This window comes from Dromiciops gliroides, chromosome 4, assembly GCF_019393635.1.
Source record: "Dromiciops gliroides isolate mDroGli1 chromosome 4, mDroGli1.pri, whole genome shotgun sequence".
In the NCBI taxonomy this organism is placed as follows: Eukaryota; Metazoa; Chordata; class Mammalia; order Microbiotheria; family Microbiotheriidae; genus Dromiciops; species Dromiciops gliroides.
Window position 1 is genome coordinate 351,939,253 of NC_057864.1, and position 19,639 is coordinate 351,958,891.

A 19,639-nucleotide genomic window follows, 5' to 3' on the forward strand; every position below is an offset into this window, starting at 1 on the left:
AGGAATTCAATGACTTGCCCAGAGTCACACAACTAGTAAGTGTCTGAGGTGTGAGAATCAGAGTGCCACCCCCTGCTGAGAAAGACATTGTAAGAACCAGGGCAGCCCCACCCTAAGGTAAAAGCATGTGACTAGTGTTAGGAAGTTATATCCATTCATAGAACCTTTACATCTATTCAAAGAAATGCCTGTAAGTCATGTCAATCAATCCTACCAGCCAATTAGCTTGGAACTATGTGTGTGGGGACCATGCCTGGGTGGGGCCTGCAGGGACCTTCAGCTCCGGAGTATGGGGGATCCTTCCTCCTTTAGGTTGGAGGTCAAGGTAGAGGCAGCTGCAGGTGCAGGGAGCTAGGGTCTTTCCTTCTGAACTCCACATGTTCTCTTGACTAACCCCTATTATACTTTTTTTTTAGTGAGGCAATTGGGGTTAAGTGACTTGCCCAGGGTCACACAGCTAGTTAAGTGTTAAGTGTCTGAGGCCGGATTTGAACTCAGGTACTCCTGATTCCAGGGCCGGTGCTCTATCCACTGCGCCATCTAGCTGCCCCCCTATTATACTTTAATAAATTCTTAATGCCCCAAAGACTGGTGCTGTAAGTTTCTAATTTAAGGCAACCTCATACTAGATTTTAGTCATAGCAATTAGATTTTATACATCACAGAGGCCAAATTTGATGAAAAGGTCTTCCTGATTCCAGGCCTAGTGCTCTGTCTACTACATCACTAACTGCCTCATGTATCATTCTTAAAACTGTCTTAATGAAATGACCAGTTTTCTTTCTCACAGAAGAGGAGGTTTGGACACCAAAGGAAAAAGTAACTTATCATGGGGGTTATGTATCTTGGTGGAAGTCTGGAACTAGAACCTATTTTAAAATATATGGAGGGGGAGGGGGAGAGAGAGAGAGAGAGAGAGAGAGAGAGAGAGAGAGAGATATTTTAATTTGTGTATATGTCAGGGGAAGAAATGTGGTGCAATGGAAAGAGAAGTCTATTTGTAGTCAGAGGTCCTTGAATCTAAATCCCTGCTATGCTACTCTTTGCTACCTGTGGGTCAGTGCATCTATCTGGGTCTGAGCTTTCATGTATAAAATGAAAGGGTTAGACTAGATGATTTCTTAAATCTTACCTGGTTCTAAAACTAAGAACCTATCTCCCCATTAGAGTGAGGTTAACCTATCTCTGAGGATCTCTGATTCCTTGCACAAGACTGCACACAGTAGGCACTTAATAAATTTAAAACTCGTCTGAAATAGTTGTGACAGTCTCACTGGTAGAGGGTAACCTTAAAAAGGATAAAGTCCTAAAATGCTTCATGCTTTTGAAACTATTTAACTCCTCTCTAAAAAGCTGTTTTGAAAATCAATCCTCAGAACAGCCTACAGTTATGGAGATAATCATTTCCTAAGAATGTACGTGGTAAAGAGCTTTTTGTTTTTTCCTTTTCCATTAGGTAAAGGTTTCTGTTAATATCACTTTGCTATTCTCTCATTAAAGAGTTAAGAACAGCTCCACAGATACAATTATAAAATATATAACTTGCCTGTAAAAATTAAAACATCATAGTGTTTTATAATGAGTCATGTTAAGATATTAGGATAAATAGCCACTCTACATGTCCAACCGTAATTTGATGACAAAATGATAAGTGCTGTGGGAGAGTTCTATTTTCTTTCCTCAAAGTAAATTATTTTTATTTTTAGAAATAACAAGCTGTCTTGCATATTCTACATGATACTTTCACAGAGCAAAACTAAGACTACAAAAATTAAATAAGTAAGGGGAATGTATGATGTTTCTCAGGATCAAGATAAATGTAAATAAATAAATATTCCTGGTTTTTAAGTTAGAAAGGAATAAAAAAGATCTTCTGGATAAGAAATTCAGTAAAATGCAACCAATTTTTAAGCAACTATGATTTACAGAGTAAAGTTCAAAATAGTATTAGAAATTTTAGATTTTAAAAAATTCATTGATAAGTAAGAACCATCAAAATTCAAAGAAATATTCTTAAGCATTCAAAATTTTTCACTTTGATGAATTTCTATACAAACTCTACTTGGGAGAGAGATATGTTAAAAGCTCAGGGGCAAATCATTTAGGGTTCTAATTAAACTGAATTTATAAGTATCATAATCTGAGCATGTTATAACCCTAAAATGAACAAGAACAATCAAATGTTTCAGTAGTGAATTGAGTTCAATAATACTGAGTAAAGCATTATGACCTTTTACTATGATGATCTCTGAGAGATTTATTCCAGTAATGTATCTTAGGACAGAGATCATTGCCATTCCCAACCCTAGGTGCTACTAATGAGATTGAGTTACATATTAATTCCAATAAGGCCTATGGCAGAAGCTAAGAAAAAAAAAAGGGAAAGGAAAGAGAATATGCACAAAAAATAAAGAGGGAAAGACGAGGAAGAGATAGAAGAAAGATGAAATGAAAACAAAGAATAGAGAATGGGAAAGGTCCAAGAACAATTACTTCAGGTGTTAAATGGCACCAAAACCACAGATCTTGAATCTGATGGCAGATATAATGGAAATTAAAAGCCTTCACAGAGAAAAGCTTATAAGCTGACTTTATAAACCAATCCACTGTCATTTTTCCCTCCTGGCTCTAAGATGCCTCTAAGATAAGGGACTCTTATCTAATTGCATTGCCTTGGCCTTATTATGATTGGCTTTAAGTTTCCTGTAGTATCATGGAAAGAGCATTAGATTTCCAGTCAGAGTACTCAGATCAGCTGTTTATCATGTATGATCTTGGGCAATTCATGTTACCTGTCCACGTGTCAGTTTCTTTGTTTGGAAAATGAGGGGGTTGGACTGAGATATTTTTGAGCCCTAAATCCTATGATCCTGAGTACTTTGATTTCTATTAGGTATAAAAGAAAATCCTTAAAGAAAAAATGAGTGTTAAAAAAAATACCATAGTATATGTATTGTTCAGTTGTTTTAGTCATGTCTCACTCTTTGTGACCTCATTTGGGATTTTCCTGGCAGAGATATTGGTTTGGTTTGCCATTTCCATCTCCAGTTTATTTTACTGATGAGGGAACTGAGGCAAACAGGATTAAATGACTTGCCCAGGGTCACACAACTTGTACCTGTCTGGGGCCAGATTTGAATGTACAAAGATGAGTTTTGCTAACTCCAGGCCTGGCACTCTATCCACTGTACCACCTAGCTGTCCTACAGTATATTATTACATATACAGCGCAGTAATATGCTGTTAAATTGTGATGAACAGATTCAAATGATAACACAAAATGAATTAATTGAGCTATACAAGGCTTTATGTGAACATTCACAACACATAATCTATATTGTTTGCTTATTTGCTTCTTTGTGTTAATTTCATTGAAAGTTAAACACTATGACAATATGTATGTACACTTTGTAAAAAATCCTTGTAAGAGGCTTGCAAACATAAACTAATGATGTATTTTTTATATAATCCTTAACAAAACAAAATCCTACTTCAACAAAAGAATTTGGATAGTTCATCTCTTAAAATTAGTCATGTTAATAAGGAAATGTGACCTGTTTAAAGTTTTATAAGATTTGATTCTCTGCTGACTAAAGACATTTTCCCTTGTCCATCAAGGGACCATGAAAAGAGCCACTGCCTAATTTGATTTTAGATTACAAAAGGAACTGATTCAACTTCCAGAAGCCCCTGTATTTTGACTTAACTCTATATTTAGTTTCCTGGTTTTAGAAACCAAAGAATAGCCCACCCCTCAAACCCACCTCCCCAAGAACCTCATTCTGTTTCCTCTTCAGAAGTAAACAAGGCAAAGTAGCTCTGGGGGAATGACGGAAGAAATAAGGGAGGAGGGGGAAAGGAGAAGAGATGATCATCTTAGCATTAAATAACTCTACTACAGTACTGATTTATCATGTTTTCATAGCAGAAACCATAAGGGATCACATGTATTTCCGGGTAGAACTAAAAATTATGGAGGAGCACCAGTTCAACAATCTTCAATCCCTTTTGATGCTAGACAGAGTAAGATCAACTGGTGCTTCTAGAAATTGAACCCATATCTTTGGTCACATAACATAACCAGGTAGCCTAATCTGGTGGAAACACAGGATACAAGTCTCTCCCATGTCTATCACTAGCTGGGTACCTTTGAGTGAGTCACTTAAATCTGTGTTTTAGCTTCTTAATCCATGAACTAGGAATAATTCTTATTACCTGCCTCATGAGGATGAAATTAAAGTATATGAAAGTCCTCAGAAAATGTAACAGTGCTACATAAATTTAACTGGAAGGTAAATAATTTAGTCCTACCTTCCCTAGCAATCCTTGCAATATTAGAAGCTGATAATAGGTAGAAACATATGAAACATAGCATAAAGCACATCTGTTTGGCTAGATTGACTACAGAGCCAACTTTTATGATCAAACTAGACAGTTATTAGCAGTTACTTATATCACTGCCAACAATCCTCACGAATTTAATATATCCATAACAAAAATTGAATCTTTACTTATGTTTGCTATAAGTAACCCTTATAGGTGGACAGAATTACAGGTCACATTCAGTTGGGGAGGAGTTACTACTATCACTAAGTACCAAAGTACATGCTACTCACCAAATAAACTACTTGAATGTCCTTTTTTTGATATAGGTTTCAGTTCATTTAATCCCCAGGCATAAAGTTTATAATTATCCCAAGCATGTTTCATCATCTGAGGGAGAAGAGAAATGAAAACAAAGTTATACTTCATATTTAATAGTTTTTTGATGTAAATGCAATTTTGTCATTTATTGTATATCAAAGGACAAGTAAATAATTAAATAAAAATTCACTGCTTAAACACATAATGAAGTACTTTTAGGTTTCCAATGTTAACTAAAAGAATCTCAGCAAAATGAATAAAAACAATAACTTTTAATTTTATCTTTTGAGTTTAAACTCCTCTGATCTCTTCACCATCCTCTTCCATCCTTCCCTGTAGTCTCAGAAGTGTTGACTCTCTACTTTCCCAAAGCTAAACCCTCTACCATCCTCTTCTGTGACCAGGTCTGCAAATCATATTACCTTTCCTTTCCATTTCCCATGCATATAAAATCTCACTCTCTACGGAGTCCTTTCTGTAAACCTCAAAACATGCTTAGGTGTCTCCAATCCTTAATTATTTTACCCCTGTCAGGGGAGATGGAAACTTCCCTTGATCCTATGACTCTCTCAAACCATCATCCCATTCTTTTCTCCCCTTCATTGAAAATTCCTGTAGCTAGTAAAATTCCTTAATTAGTGTAAATAACTGATCCTATTAAGTGGCTGCATTATTTGAATTTACACTATTGGAAGTTATAATTATATGTAATATCTGGCAATCACTTCAACTCCAATGGAAATATGAAATGGATAAATTTTAAACTAAGAATAAAGATTTAATGAAAGACTATTGAGTTCTGAAGGGGAGAGCCCCCAGAACTACCCTAATCTCAAACCTCAGCCTATTATGGATAATTTCACTACCAGAATGAATCCAGAACTTCAATTTAAGGAATTAAACTAGCATTATGCCCCTGATTATCACTCAAAATGGGTTCAGACAACAGGAAAAGCCTGAACTTCATTTATTTCATCATGCATGAAAACAGACCCATACAAATCTGCCATGGTAAAATTCAAAAGCACTCCAACAGAAATGGTCAAAAGAATTTTATGTAGAGATAGGTAAACTGAAGGAGAAAAAATAGCAATTGGGTCTAAATTGCTATTCTTGCCAGAACACCTTCTTTCTTCCCACTTGTCCTTTTGGCAAGGGAGAGGCTAAGTTCTAAAGACCAGTTGTACTTCATACTGACTCCTCTCTACTACTTTTGCTTCAGGAAGTTGAGTGGAAAGTGATCTTTAAAATAGGGGAGTAAAGTACAGGGTGGTGTAGAAGAATCAATTTTGCTTACATAATACTAGAGTTAGAATTTGATGCATCTCCAACTCTTCAAATTTTATTTAAAACTCTGAAAGCTAAAGCAGGGGAAAATGTCAAGGTTTAAAAAGTCTGACAGTGCTTTCTATTACATTTTATTAGAAATCATTCAAATGTCATAAAAAATTAACTTTTCAAGAATATCAGGTAAAAACTTCTACACAAAATGTCCTTTTGGGGATCATACTATCAACATTCTTCTTTTCAATCTTCTGTGCTAGATATAAACACACACAAAATAACAACGTAAGGAATTTATTTACAGCTCCTCCAAACTCTCACTTATCAATTATGTCTATTTCCAGTGTGATGTGAGCATAAAACTGGAACCTGGCCAACACTATTACTCTAATCTCAAACATCAGCCTATTATAGATAATTTCACAACTAGAATGCAATATCTCCAATTTAAGCGATTATCAAACTTGCATCATGACCCTGAATATTACCAGGAAATGGATTTGGACAATGGAAAATCTGAGCTTCATTTATTTCATTATTTATGGATACAAATTGCCATATAAATCTGGCCCAGCTAAATTCAAAAGCAGTCCAACAGCAACAAAAAAAGGTTAAAAAGTAAAAAGAATTTCCTCACATTTTAACATTACAACTCTATGAGTATGAGAAGAGTTGAGACTGGTATATATCCTAAACACCAAAATCCTCCATGAACACTTTCCAATAGCCCAACCTTCTCAACTCTCAAATGATTCTGCTTCAGGCATCTACCAAACCACAAACCTCTAAGGCCCTGACCAATCTCTCATATAATTTCAGAGTTGAAAGGAATTGAGGTCATCTCTTAAAGTCCCTTATTTTACAGATGGTATCCTCAAGGCTAAAGTCACTTACCCCAGAACATATTGTAAGTAAGTAGTAGAGTTAGGGCTGGAACTCATGTAAGAAATAGAATTATGAGGGCAGCTAGGTGGAACAGTGGATAAAGCACCAGCCCTGGATTCAAGAGGACCTGAGTTCAAATCTGACCTCAGACACTTGACATGTACTAGCTGTGTGACCCTGGGCAAGTCACTTAACCCTCATTACCCTGCAAAAAGAAAAAAAAAAGAAAGAAAGAAAGAGAGAACAAGAACAAGAAAAAAAAAGAAATGGAATTGTGAGACCAAGTCCCAGGCTCTTTCTTTCACCTATGTTCTATGTTATGCTGTCTTCTTTTGGGGCCTCCAGTGCTAGGCCTAGAGTCAAGAAAACTCGAGTTCAAATTCAGCCTTACATACTTATTAGCTGTGTGGCACCCTGGACAAGTACATCATTTAACCTCTATTGGCCTTCGTTTCCTCAACCCTAAAATAACATCTATGTCCCAAGGTTGTCATGAGGATCAAATGAGATGCTTCTAAAGTACTTAGCACAGTGATTGACACAGTGTTATTAGAAACATTATTATTATTATTATTAGCTTTCTACCAATCTTGCTTCTTATACCTACTGAGTTATTTGCTCTTTGTTCTCAGCTGAGTATTTAGTCCCTCAGTTCTTCCTTAGTTTCCCATCCCTCATCCCCATTTGGCCCTTACCAGTGTCCCTAATCCAGCCATCTCACCAATGCTTCCTTCACTGGACCAATCAATGTAAGCTCCATGGGAGGCAGGGATTGTTTCATTTTTCTTTTCATATCTCTAGTGTTAAGTACAAGACTTAGCAAATGTCTGGTATGTACTGGAGTAAGTAGTTTAATAATGCTTGTTGACCTACTTAGGCTGGCCCTAAAATTCTTTGTCCCCATGTCTTTATGCCCTATCTGCCTTGCCAATCCACAAAACTAGGCAAACCTGGGGCAGCTAGGTAGCACAGTGGATAGAGCACCAGCCCCAGATTCAGGAGGACTTGAGTTCAAATGTGGCCTCAGACACTTGACACTTAATAGCTGTGTGACCCTGGGTAAGTCACTTAAATGCAATTGTATCACCCCCCCACACTTCCCATCCCCCCCTCCCCCGTGCAAAAAACCAAATTAGGCAAACCCCACAATTCACTCTTTACTAGTTTCTGGTTTATAATGGCAAAAATTTCTTAAAAATTCAACTATACAAAGAGGATCTTTTAAAAGAATAGAACATTAAAGTCATGGTTTTAGACTGAGCTCAGTACATTAGGCTCTGAAGCAAAGTAACTTTCAGGCATAGGGAATCTTAGGAAATGCATCAATCTATTATGAAATAGTAAGATAAGAAGGCTCTGGGCTTTTCAAATTATTGGTGCCCTCTTTGACCACAGAAACCAAGATAGGTACTGCCATCTGCATTTATATTTCCTCAGGAAAGAATTGTTGTTTTAGTTGCACCTGACTCTTCATGATCCCATCTGGAGTTCTGTTAGCAAAGATACTGAAGTGGTTTGCCATTTTCTTCTCCAGCTCATTTTATAAGTGAGGAATTTGACACAAACAGGGTTAAGTGACTTGACTTGCCCAGGGTCACACAGCTAGTAAGAATATAAGGCCAGATTGGAACTCAGGAAGATGAGTTTCCTGACTTCAGGCCTAGCACTCTATCTTGGCTACCCTAAAAAAAGAATAGGGTATTTAAAGACTTAAGTCATTGATAACTTTAGTCACTTTTATGTTTGGAATAAATTAGGCCGACACTTCAAATCTTCCATGGATCTGAGTAGCCCTTCTAACAATGCATCCTACCTATCCATGTCTACCTATCATGATAAATTCTCCGTCCATGTTCTTCCACAAGTGGCCCCCCCAACAAACAAGTCAGGAAATTTGCTCAATTTCTTCTAAAGTCTTGATTTTATCAAGGGAGTAATTGGGCTGTCCACATTTCAACTGTTGCTCTCACCACATGACCTCTTACACATTCCTGTAATTGCATTTTTTACTTTTGTTCAAAGTTCCTCATTGATTATAGTTATCCCTTTCACACTGAAACCTTCCCCGTTGTGGTTTCTATATATCCCAAGTTGGTATAAGTTATTAAATGGGATTTTTTTGAGAGTTTCACAGAAGCCACAGATAACATGTGAAAGCTTGCAGATGACAACGAAAAAGTTTAGAAACAGAAATGTATAAGATGTATGTGTAGTATTACTTAACATCAACATATTTTATTTTTTAATACCATAATTCAGACTTCTTCTCTAGTACAAAGGGAGGACCAAAATATTTTACTTGGATTTTCAAGATTGCAGGGGTGTCACACCTGTTACCCAAGAAATGTGGAAGGGTATGTTATAGCCTGCTTACACCAACCATTTGTCTTCTGGGTTATAACTACTTAATTCTTCAGATATTTCCTTCAACTGAAGAATCACTATTATTTAGAAATACTTTTAAATAATGCAAATATTTTCAGAGAAAAGTGTAGTCATTTACAAAGGTAATTTACTTAGAGATTTTTAAGTATTTAGATATTTGCTTAAATATACCAGGAGTTTATATTTTTTGGAAGTAAAATTGGAGTCTTCCAACTAGATTAAAAAAACCAAGTGATTAAAAAATATTTTGGAGGAGGCAAGAGATACTTCTGTGAATTCTATTACTTAATTTCAAGCACAACTAATTTCTGAATATTTGATTATTATAATACAAGCTAGCTTTGATTTTAACATGAGCTTTACATTTATGAAAGAATAAACAGATTCTGTGAGAGAAATGAAAATTTATTTTATTTATTATGATGCATTATCACCTTACTGAGAGAAGATTTGAAATCCCCAAGTGGCTTCCATAACAAAGGTGTTATGAAATGTTATGGAATTTGTCTAAATTCTTGATAACTTGCAATGGAATGTCTATATGCTGTACTTCCAGAATTAGTTTCATGCTGACACTATTAAAATGAAGAGTTAGCACATACCCTATATTTTTCAGCCTATTTTTAATCAGTTATAAGTTGATAAAAGATTACTGTATTTTAATAAACTCACTATTTCATATGAATTATAACTTCTTATAGAAGACTAAACTTGTTTTACACTACTTCAAGTTAAATTATTAGTGAGGTTTCCATATTCATGTTTGCAATTAATACTTTGAACACACACACGTCTCTCTTCTGAACACTCAAGTGCTGTCACTCCCCCCCCCTCACTTTGAGAAGTTACTATAAATACAATGGCACTTTCTAGAACATGCTCTGCCACAGGGCAAAATTTGAGGCCCTGTAATAGACCCCTTCCTAGCTTTATTATAGTAAGTACCAAAAATATGTCTTTGTAACACAGAGGCACTTAAAGCTTTTTTCTCCCTCAGACTTCTTAGAGTACTTGTTGCTCTTTGTTCTCAGCTCAATATTTAGTCCCTCAGTTCTTCCTTAGTCTCCCATCCCTTATCCCCATTTGGCCCTTACCTGTGTCCCTAATCCAGCCATCTCAGCAATGCTTCCTTCACTGGACCAATCAATGTAAGCTCCATGGGAGGCAGGGATTGTTTCATTTTTCTTTTCATATCTCTAGTATTTAGTACAAGACTTAGCAAATGTCTGGTATGTACTGGAGCAAGTAGTTTAATGATACTTGTGCTATCTCTTCCATTATTGTCTGAGATGTTATTTCATAGGAACACAGAATTTTAGAACTGGAAGGGACCTAGTCCAATTCTCCTCTAATTTATAGACAAAGAAATTGAAGTTTTGGGGAGATTAGGTGATTAACTCCAAGTCACACACTGGTACCCACATCCTTTGACTCTAATTATAGTACTGGTTCTACTGTACCATAACCTCATTTGTGTGGTTAAAAACAAACCAACCGTTTTATGTATTGTTTCCCCACATATGCCAAAAGCTTCTTGAAGGAGAAGGTTGTGTCTGAGACTTTTTTTTTGTATTTCACAGTCTCTCATACATGTAGATTTTTAATAAATATTAGTTGGATTCACTTTAATTTTGTTGTTGTTTTTTACTGTATCTGACTCTTTATTATGACCCCATTTGGGGTTTTCTTGGCAAAGAAATGGTTTGCCTATTTATGTCTCCAGCTCATTATATAGATAAGAAAATTGAGGCAAATGGGGTTAAAGCATTTGATTTAACAGGTAGTGAGTGTCTGAGACCAGATTGAACTTGGGAATATCAGTCTTCCTGATTCCAGATATGATATTTTATCCATTGTGCCACCTAGCTGCCCTCACTTTAAAGTGACAACCATTTATTAATCACCTTCTATATACAAGGGACTTTTCTAGATGCTAGTGACGCAAAGACAAAAACAAAATTATATAATTCTTGCCCTTAAGGCGATTACATTCTGTGTCAAGATAATGGAATGTGGTAGATGAAGAAATTTAGCAGATACTCAGGGGCTCAAATGGAGATTGATTTAAACTGATTGAATTGGATAAATCGACTGACTGCTGACTGGCTTACTTCCAGTTAACTAGATTGTAAGCACATCTGGCTGGTACTTAAGAGGGTATTGTTCTCAGAAGCTAAAAACTTTGAACTTTACATTGAGACCACCTTTGGGTCCAGTGAACTAATGAATTTGAGCTAGCCAATCAACTTGAAAGAACCTCTCATTTCTGGGAGGGGAACATGAAGGAGGAAGAGGACACTGGTGAGAGAGTTCTTCCTCTTTTGGTGCATGACATCAGCTTGGTGGCAGAGGACTTCAGAAGTGGGAGGTTTAGGAACGTGAGGATTTCCAGGCTATAAGAAATCTGTTCTCAATCTTTATCTTTCAATAAACCCTTAAAAAACCTAAACTCGTTTATCAGTGATTTTAGTCAGTTTCCCCCCCAAACTGGAGGGACAGATTAGAACCCACATTTAGAATTTTAAATTACACAGTTTACTAAGTGGACAAAACATGTAGATCAATGCATACATAACTGTAAGGCCTTTTCTTTTTTTTTAAGGGCAGTGAGGGTTAAGTGACTTGCCCAGGATCACACAGCTAGTGTCAAGTGTCTGAGGCTGGATTTGAACTCAGGTCTTCCTGAATCCAAGGCCAGTGCTTTATCCACTGTGCCACCTAGCTGTCCCCTGTAAGGCTTTTTCAATAGTGAGAGAGTATTAATGACCTTGGGAAAGGAGAGAAAAATATTAAAAAAAGGCAAAAAGAAAAGGTGGAATGTCTGCCAAGTCTTGAAGGAAGATCCAGAGACAGATGAAGTGGAAATGCATTTGAGGTGGCATTATAAATGCATTATGTGACAATATGGAAGAAGGAGATGGCTTACAAAGTTTGTGGAGAAGTTGAGTTTAGTTGGAAGGTAAATGTATGAAGTCTAGTTATGAAAACAAGCATGGAAAGTTAAACTGAGTTGGACTGTGGAGGGCCTTAAATGTCAGCCTAAAATGTTTATATTTTATCTTAGAAGGAAAAGGGAATCATTGAGAATTAATTAATGGCGGGGTGGGGAGGCAATATTGTCAAACCTGTGTCTTGGGCAGATTACTTGCAATGTTACGTGGAGGTTGGATGGCAAAAAAGAGTGACTGGAAGCTGAGAGACAAAGTAGGAAGCTCTTATAATAGTCCAAATACAGAGTGATGATGGCTTGAACTAAGGTGGTAGGCATGCTAAGTGGGAACAAACATTTGTTAAGCACCTACTATGTGATAGGCACCATGCAAAGCACTTTATAAATATTACCTCATTGATCCTCACAACAACTCTGTGAGGAAGATACTATTACCATCCCCATTTTAAAGCTGAAGAAACTGAAGCAGAGAGAGGTTAAATGATTCACTTGACTAGGTCCCATTACCAGTTAAGTATCTGAAGCTAGATTTGAACTCAGGTCTTCCTGATTCTAGACCAATTATTCTATCTACTGTGCCACCTAGTTCATCACATAAGGGATATTACTGAGGTAGAACTGGGTGGTAAGGAAGATGTAGTCAAAGATGTCACCAAGATTACAACCCTGAGCAACTGGGAAGAAGGCAGTGTTCAACAGAAATAATAAGGAAATTAAGAGATTAAAGATGATGTTTTAATGTGATCAAATTGATAAGCATATACTACATGTAAATACACTGCTAGAGAATGAAGATACAGAGGAAATGAAAAAATAATCCCTGCCCTGCATTTGCATAGTAAAAGGGAGAGAATTTTTAAAAAGATAAATAGACTAATTTTGTTTTGGTTTTTTGGTGGGACAATGAGGGTTAAGTGACTTGCCCAGGGTCACACAGCTAGTAAGTGTCAAGTGTCTGGGATCGGATTTGAACTCAGGTCCTCCTGATTCCAGGGCCAGTGCTTTATCCACTGCGCCACCTAGCTGCCCCCAGTAGAATATATTTTGAAGAGGGAGAGAGTACTAACAATTAGAGGGATTAGGAAAGACTCTCTACTAGGTTCCACCTGAGCTAAACCTTGAACTAAGCTAAGGATTCTTTTTTTCTTTTTTTTTTGGTGAGGCACTTGGGGTTAAGTGACTTGCACAGGATCACACAGCTAGTAAGTGTCAAGTGTCTGAGGTCGGATTTGAACTCAGGTACTCCTGAATCCAGGGCTGGTGTTCTATCCACTGCACCATCTAGCTGCCCCTTAAGCTAAGGATTCTTAAGGGCAGAGGTGAGGAGAGGGTAGATTTCAGAAATGGGACATGGCCTGGACAAAAGCATGGAGAGAGGAGATGAAGTGCTGAGCTCAGGAAAAGGAAGTAATATAAACTGGCTAGAACAAATAGCGTAAGAAGGAGAATGATATGAACTAAAGAGAGGTGGGAAGGGGTCAATAATGTGAAAGGCTTTAAATGCCAAGCTAAGGAGTTGATATTTTATCCCCCAAATAATAGTGACCTACTGAAGATTCTCAAGCATGTGAGTGACAGTGGTCAGACCTGTAATTTAGGACAATTATTTTCATAGTTGTGTAGAGGATGAATTAGACAAGGTGGAAAAAGTGGAAATGGAATTCAATTGGAAGGCCATAAGTGTTATCTGAGAGATGATGGGAACCTGAAATAAGGTAGGGGCCTTGTAAGTGGAAAAAATGGTCAAAATGAGAGAAATGTTGCGTGGGTAAAATTGAAAAGACCTTGAAAAACTTGGTTTATATACTTACATCTCTCTCTCTCTCTCTCTCACACACACACACACACACACACACACAGACACACACACACACACACACACACACACACATCCCCTTACTTGAATGTGACCCTATGAGAACTAGGATCTCATCTAAGATAACTTTGCATGTCACCCTTCCCTTACTCCCTCACTTGATAAATTGAAATTAAATTTTTATAATAAGTTCAATGTGACTTAAATATTGGAAGCTTAACAGGAACTAAAATGGTGGTCCCTACTGGGACACTATGAAACTTGGTTTATTCTTAAAAAAATGAAAAGTTTATTTCATTAAATGTGTTTATAGAAGTGTCTCTTCTCAAAGCAATCATCAGTTTTTAAATTTTCTCTTCCTTAAAACATCCATTTTAAGATTTGTGATCAAATAACATGAAGTTAAATCATTTGTTTTCCATTATTTCTGATTTTTCCAGAATTGGTCTTTGTGAGTACTGACATAATTTGCTTTTAATTAAAAAAAGGGGGGGTGATGTGAAAGGGATTTGTTTTCAGGTTTGTCAAATACAAACAAAAAACTAATACCACTTTTTATTTGTGCTTTTATTGTTTCTTTTATTAGATCTTACAAAGAAATAATATGGAAAGAAAACAGTAGTCAGTGATAGATGAGAGGGGACTGGCTTGAATTTTATAAAACTGAGAATAAGCCAGGAATATTTATTTTGTTAACATGGTTTCTCTAAAACAAAACAAAACAAGCCCTGAGGTGGCTCTAGCTTTGCATATGCAAGAGGGTTGGTTTGTTTGTTTTCCAGGTAAAAGTATTTGCTTTCAAATTAAAATAGAAAAATCACTGTTTTAAACAAAAATATGAATTATAATTTTAAGGCTTTATTATATGATAGAATTTTAAAAATATGTTGGTTTATAAAATGTATATACTATGTGGATGAAAATAGATGTTTAAATGTAGAGCTTGTGAGAAAATAATAGGGTTTTGGGACTCTCAGAAGTCCCTACTCGAGGGCCTAACTCAGACAGCCTTCCCTGAACTTTTAAGACCTGCCCAGAGTCAGTTAAGTTGGACCTTGGACTGTGAATACAGACAATAGAGGTTAAAACCACACCTACCTGAAAGCCTTTCCCTCTAGAGGGTCTGTTCTCTATACTTTGACCTTAACACTACTGTGCTGAACCACCCTCAAATCCAGTAAACCAATAGATTTGAATGATGCTAGCGAATTAGCTTTGAGCAATGTGGAAGGGCCGCCTCTTCTCCAGACTGCAGGAGGCTTCTGCTCAGACTAGTTCTCTTCCCACTGGAACTCGGAGGAGGCGGTCATGCTGAGTTCTCACTCCTTTCTGAGCCATGTGCTATCTCTTTACTAATATGTAATATGCTTTAATAAATGCTTAATGCAGCGAGGGGGGGGGGGGTGCCGCGGGAACGGCTAAGTGGCTCAGTGGATAAAGCACCAGCCCTGGATTCAGGAGTACCTGAGCTCAAATCCAGCCTCAGACACTTGACACTTACTAACTGTGTGACCCTGGGCAAGTCAATTAACCCCATTGCCCCACGCAAAAACAAAACAAAACAAAAACCCAACCAAGCAAAAAATAAATAAATGCTTAATGCCCCAAACTGGTGCTATAGCCTCTAATTTCTAAGTAGCAATATATTAGAAATCCCAGCTAAGTTTCCCTAACACTTGGGACAATTATAGGGCATCCCAGATATTTTTAATCAACACAGGCTATTGTTGACTATGCCAATTACTATTTAGGGCAACTATGTGGTACAGTGGATAGAGTGCCAGCCCAGAGTCAGGAAGATATGAGTTCAAATCAAGCCTCAGATACTAGCTGTGTGACCCTGAGCAAGTCACTTAACCCTGTTTGCCTCAGTTTCCTGATTTGTTAAATGAGCTGGAGAAGGAAATGGCAAATCACTATAGTATCTTTGTCAGGAAAACCTCAAATGGGGTCATGAAGAGATGAACACAACTGAAATGACTGAACAACAAAATTATTAATTGATTGCTGATAATAAGTACCAATCATATTTAGTATAACATCTGGTAAATTATTAATTTGAACATTTTGAATTATCTTTAAAAAGTGATCTTAATTGAAGATATTTAACTTTCGACTTCATTGGTTGAGTACATCTGAATAGACTGCATGATGGAGAAGGTGGCTAAGTGGTTTTCAAAATGTGACCCAAGTTTTTTTTTGCCCTTTTCATCACTAAGGACTAGAAATTAAGGTCTGTTTTAGCTAAACAAACATTGGGTTTGGAGAAGATATGAGTTTAAACACTGGATTTATTACTTACTATGTAGGAGACCTTGCACAAAGCTCTCTAGGCTTCAGGTTTTTTTGTTTTGTTTTGTTTTTTGGTGAGGCAATTGGGGTCAAGTATCTGAGGCTGGTGCTCTATCTACTACACCACCTAGCTGCCCCACTTCAGTTTCTTCAAGTATAAAATAAATGATTTGTGGGCAGCTTGGTGGCATAGTGGAAAGCACCGGCCTTGAATTCAAGAGGACCTGAGTTCAAATCCTGCCTCAGACACTTGACACTAGCTGTGTGACCCTGGGCAAGTCACTTAGCCTTCATTGCCCCACAAAACAAAACAAAGCAAAAATAAAATAAAATAAGTGATTTGGACTACATGGTCTCTAAGTTTCCTTCTAGTTACAAATTCCATGCTCCTTTAATCCTTCAAATATGATACTCTCAATTAAGTGCCATAAAAGGCCATTTTCTTATGATGACTCAGAGTCATTAAGACATTCTGAACACTCATTTTTTTAATATCTAATGGCCATACATTCTCTATTTCCAACAATGTAAATTCCTTTATTTTGGGTTTTTAAATATGCAATTTTTTTGAATGAATACTTGATGTTTAACAGTTCATCTTTTAGAAATATGGCAAAGAAAAATTCCAAGTAATCTTTTTTCCTTTGAAAATGGTATTGATAGGGGGTAGAAAGTAAATTATTAAAGCAGAAAAGTCAAACTTAATCCTGACTATAATTGTCTTTTTGAAACCTTAAAGTGACGGAAAGGTGGAGGGAGGGGGAAAATATGACATTATGTAGATAAGTAAAAGATTTGTGTTGTATATGATGCTCAGTTTCAGACCTTAAATTTGCTTTTCTCCCTCTCCTACCCACCTATTTATAAAGATATAGTAATTCTTCTCTAGTCAGATATTCCATAAGGATGTCTTCTAATCTTTATTCTTGACTTTATAGTAGTCAGTCTTTCGTTGCCAACAGAACACCCTAATAGCTTGGTTTTGTTGCTATTGTAAAAGACATATTGCTCAATATAACATTTTAAATTTCCATGGCACTCTTGCTCAGTACTCTAAATTGATCCTAAATTGGCAACATCAGACTTCTTGCTAAACCACCTTAAAAAAATATGCTCGTATTGATTTTTTTCATGGTTCTCTCTACTAAAATTTCATTAGATCTCTACCATTTTATAATCCCTGGCAAACTCAATTATTTTAAACTATACATTAAATATCTTTTTTTAAAGGTAAAAAGTGATACTTAGTATTCACAAATTATACTTCAATATTTCAAAAGATCCATGGTTTCATCAGTATGTACACTACTCCACTGATCAAGACTGCAAGGAGTTCGTAATGGAATAAGTCCTAGCTCTGTCACTGCTTGTGTGACCTTGGGCAAGTCACTTACCTTTTTGGGCCTCAGTTTCCTCATATGTAAAATGTGGGTGTCAGGCTTTATGGTCTCTGAGGTCCCTTTAAGTGCAAATCTGATACTATGACTTTCTGTCAATGATGTTTGTGAATTTCTGTGGCTTTAAAAAATTGTCCATTGGTGGCTAACCCTTTGGTAGTAGGTATCTCTGAACTTAACCATGTTACACTTCAGAGGACAATGACAAAATTATGTCACAAGACCTGTCCTTCAAAACTCTTCATTTTGGGAAGACCTACCAGAGACTATGTCCATTAGCATGGCCTTTTGGAACCTGGGATCAACACCATGCTGTGAAAAAATATTACTCAAAGTTACCAGCTACACTTACCTTATAAACCGCATATATGGATTTAAAATTATAGGCATGCTTTATTACATTATGTTAAATATTGTATACTGTATTTGCAAATATATCTCTAGCTTTCTAATAGCTATATGAAATCAGTTTAGGTTTCATTTTTATTTCCAAAGGAGAAATAAGTTAACTGCTGTTATTTCTAGCAACTAATACATACTTTTTTTTTAATGCTAAAAATTTCATCATCTAGCTAGAGCATGGAGCAGTTAGGTACCACAGTGGACAGTGCTCACAGCCTGTCCTGGAGTTAGGAGGACCTGAATTCAAATCTGCCCTCAGACACCTACTAGCTGTGTGATTCCCCATTTGCCTGTTTCTTTCATAGCAAAATGTGGATTAATAATAACACATACCTCCTAAGATTGTTGTGAGGATCAAATTAGATAATAATTGTAAAGTGCTTAGCATAGTATCTGACATACATGCAAGTACTATATAAATGTTAGCTATCATCCTCCTCCTCCTCCTCCTCTTCCTCCTCATCTTTAGTAGATATTTATATTGGGGGCAGCTAGGTGGCACAGCGGATAAAGCACTGGCCTCAGATTCAGGAGGACCTGAGTTCAAATCAGGTCTCAGACAGTTGACACTTACTAGCTGTGTGGCCCTGGGCAAGTCACTTAACCCTCATTGCCCCACCGAAAAAACAAAACAAAAGTATATAATTTATATTGTGTCAGTTTCACTAGCTAGCTCCACTTTTCTTTGTGGTATGGAGGAAAAAGAGCTAAGCTTGATATCATAGGACCTTAGTTTGAATCTAGTTTTGCTACTTATTATCCATAAAACCTTGGGAAAATCACTTACCTGCTCTGGACCTCAGTTTCTTCATCTGTAAAATAAGTAGCTTGAACTAGATGACTGCTACGGTCTCTTTCAACTCTAAATCTATGACCCTGTGTTCTAATTATGTCATGGCTCAAAAAGACAGACCATTCCATACATTTAAAAGTTAAAAAGTGCCACATTTGGCAGAAAGCAAAACATTGAAACATTTTTTTTTAAAATCATGGCAAAACTTCCCCCAGCGCTTATGCTGATTAGTTGTCAAATCCTATAGTTTACTTCTACCCTGGCTCATTGATCTGTCCCCTTCTCATAGTCCCTACAATACCATCCAGATTTTCATTACTACCTGACTAGACTATTTGAATTACTCTTTACCTACCAACCCATCCCACATTAATCTTGCTATATTAATGTTGTTTTTTTTAAATGCACTATTCTGATGTCACAGGCTCTCCCATTCCCTATAGAATAAAATTCAAATTCCTTAGTTTGGCATTCAAAGTCCTCTGTTATCTGGTGTCACCATATTCTTAGCCTGTAGCCCTTACAAAATCCATATGGGACTATTCTCTATAACCCACACCTATATTATGCCATTTCTCTGCTTTTGTCCATGTTGCTCTCTCTGCTTGGAATGCCCTCTCTTCTCATTCTCTGCCCCTGTCTGTTGAAATCCTTCTTATCCTGTAATGCTTTTGTTGTTAGCCTCGATCATCATATCTTCTGTGAATCCTTTATTGATCTTCTCAGTCTTTATAACTAAAAAAAAACACTTGGCTTTTATCTCTTATTTTTTATTATGTATGTATCCCATC

General features: G+C 36.7%; 1 protein-coding gene across 2 annotated transcripts in view; it reads right to left on the reverse strand.

The window, feature by feature from the left end:
- The window catches only part of MAN1A1 (mannosidase alpha class 1A member 1), a 177,860-nt gene that overhangs the window by 119,527 nt on the left and 38,694 nt on the right, over positions 1-19,639 (reverse strand). For both annotated transcript variants that reach the window (XM_044001208.1, XM_044001209.1), the window contains exon 3: positions 4,617-4,713. In XM_044001208.1, coding sequence (XP_043857143.1) covers positions 4,617-4,713 — 97 coding nt within the window. The remainder of the gene's footprint in view (positions 1-4,616; positions 4,714-19,639) is intronic.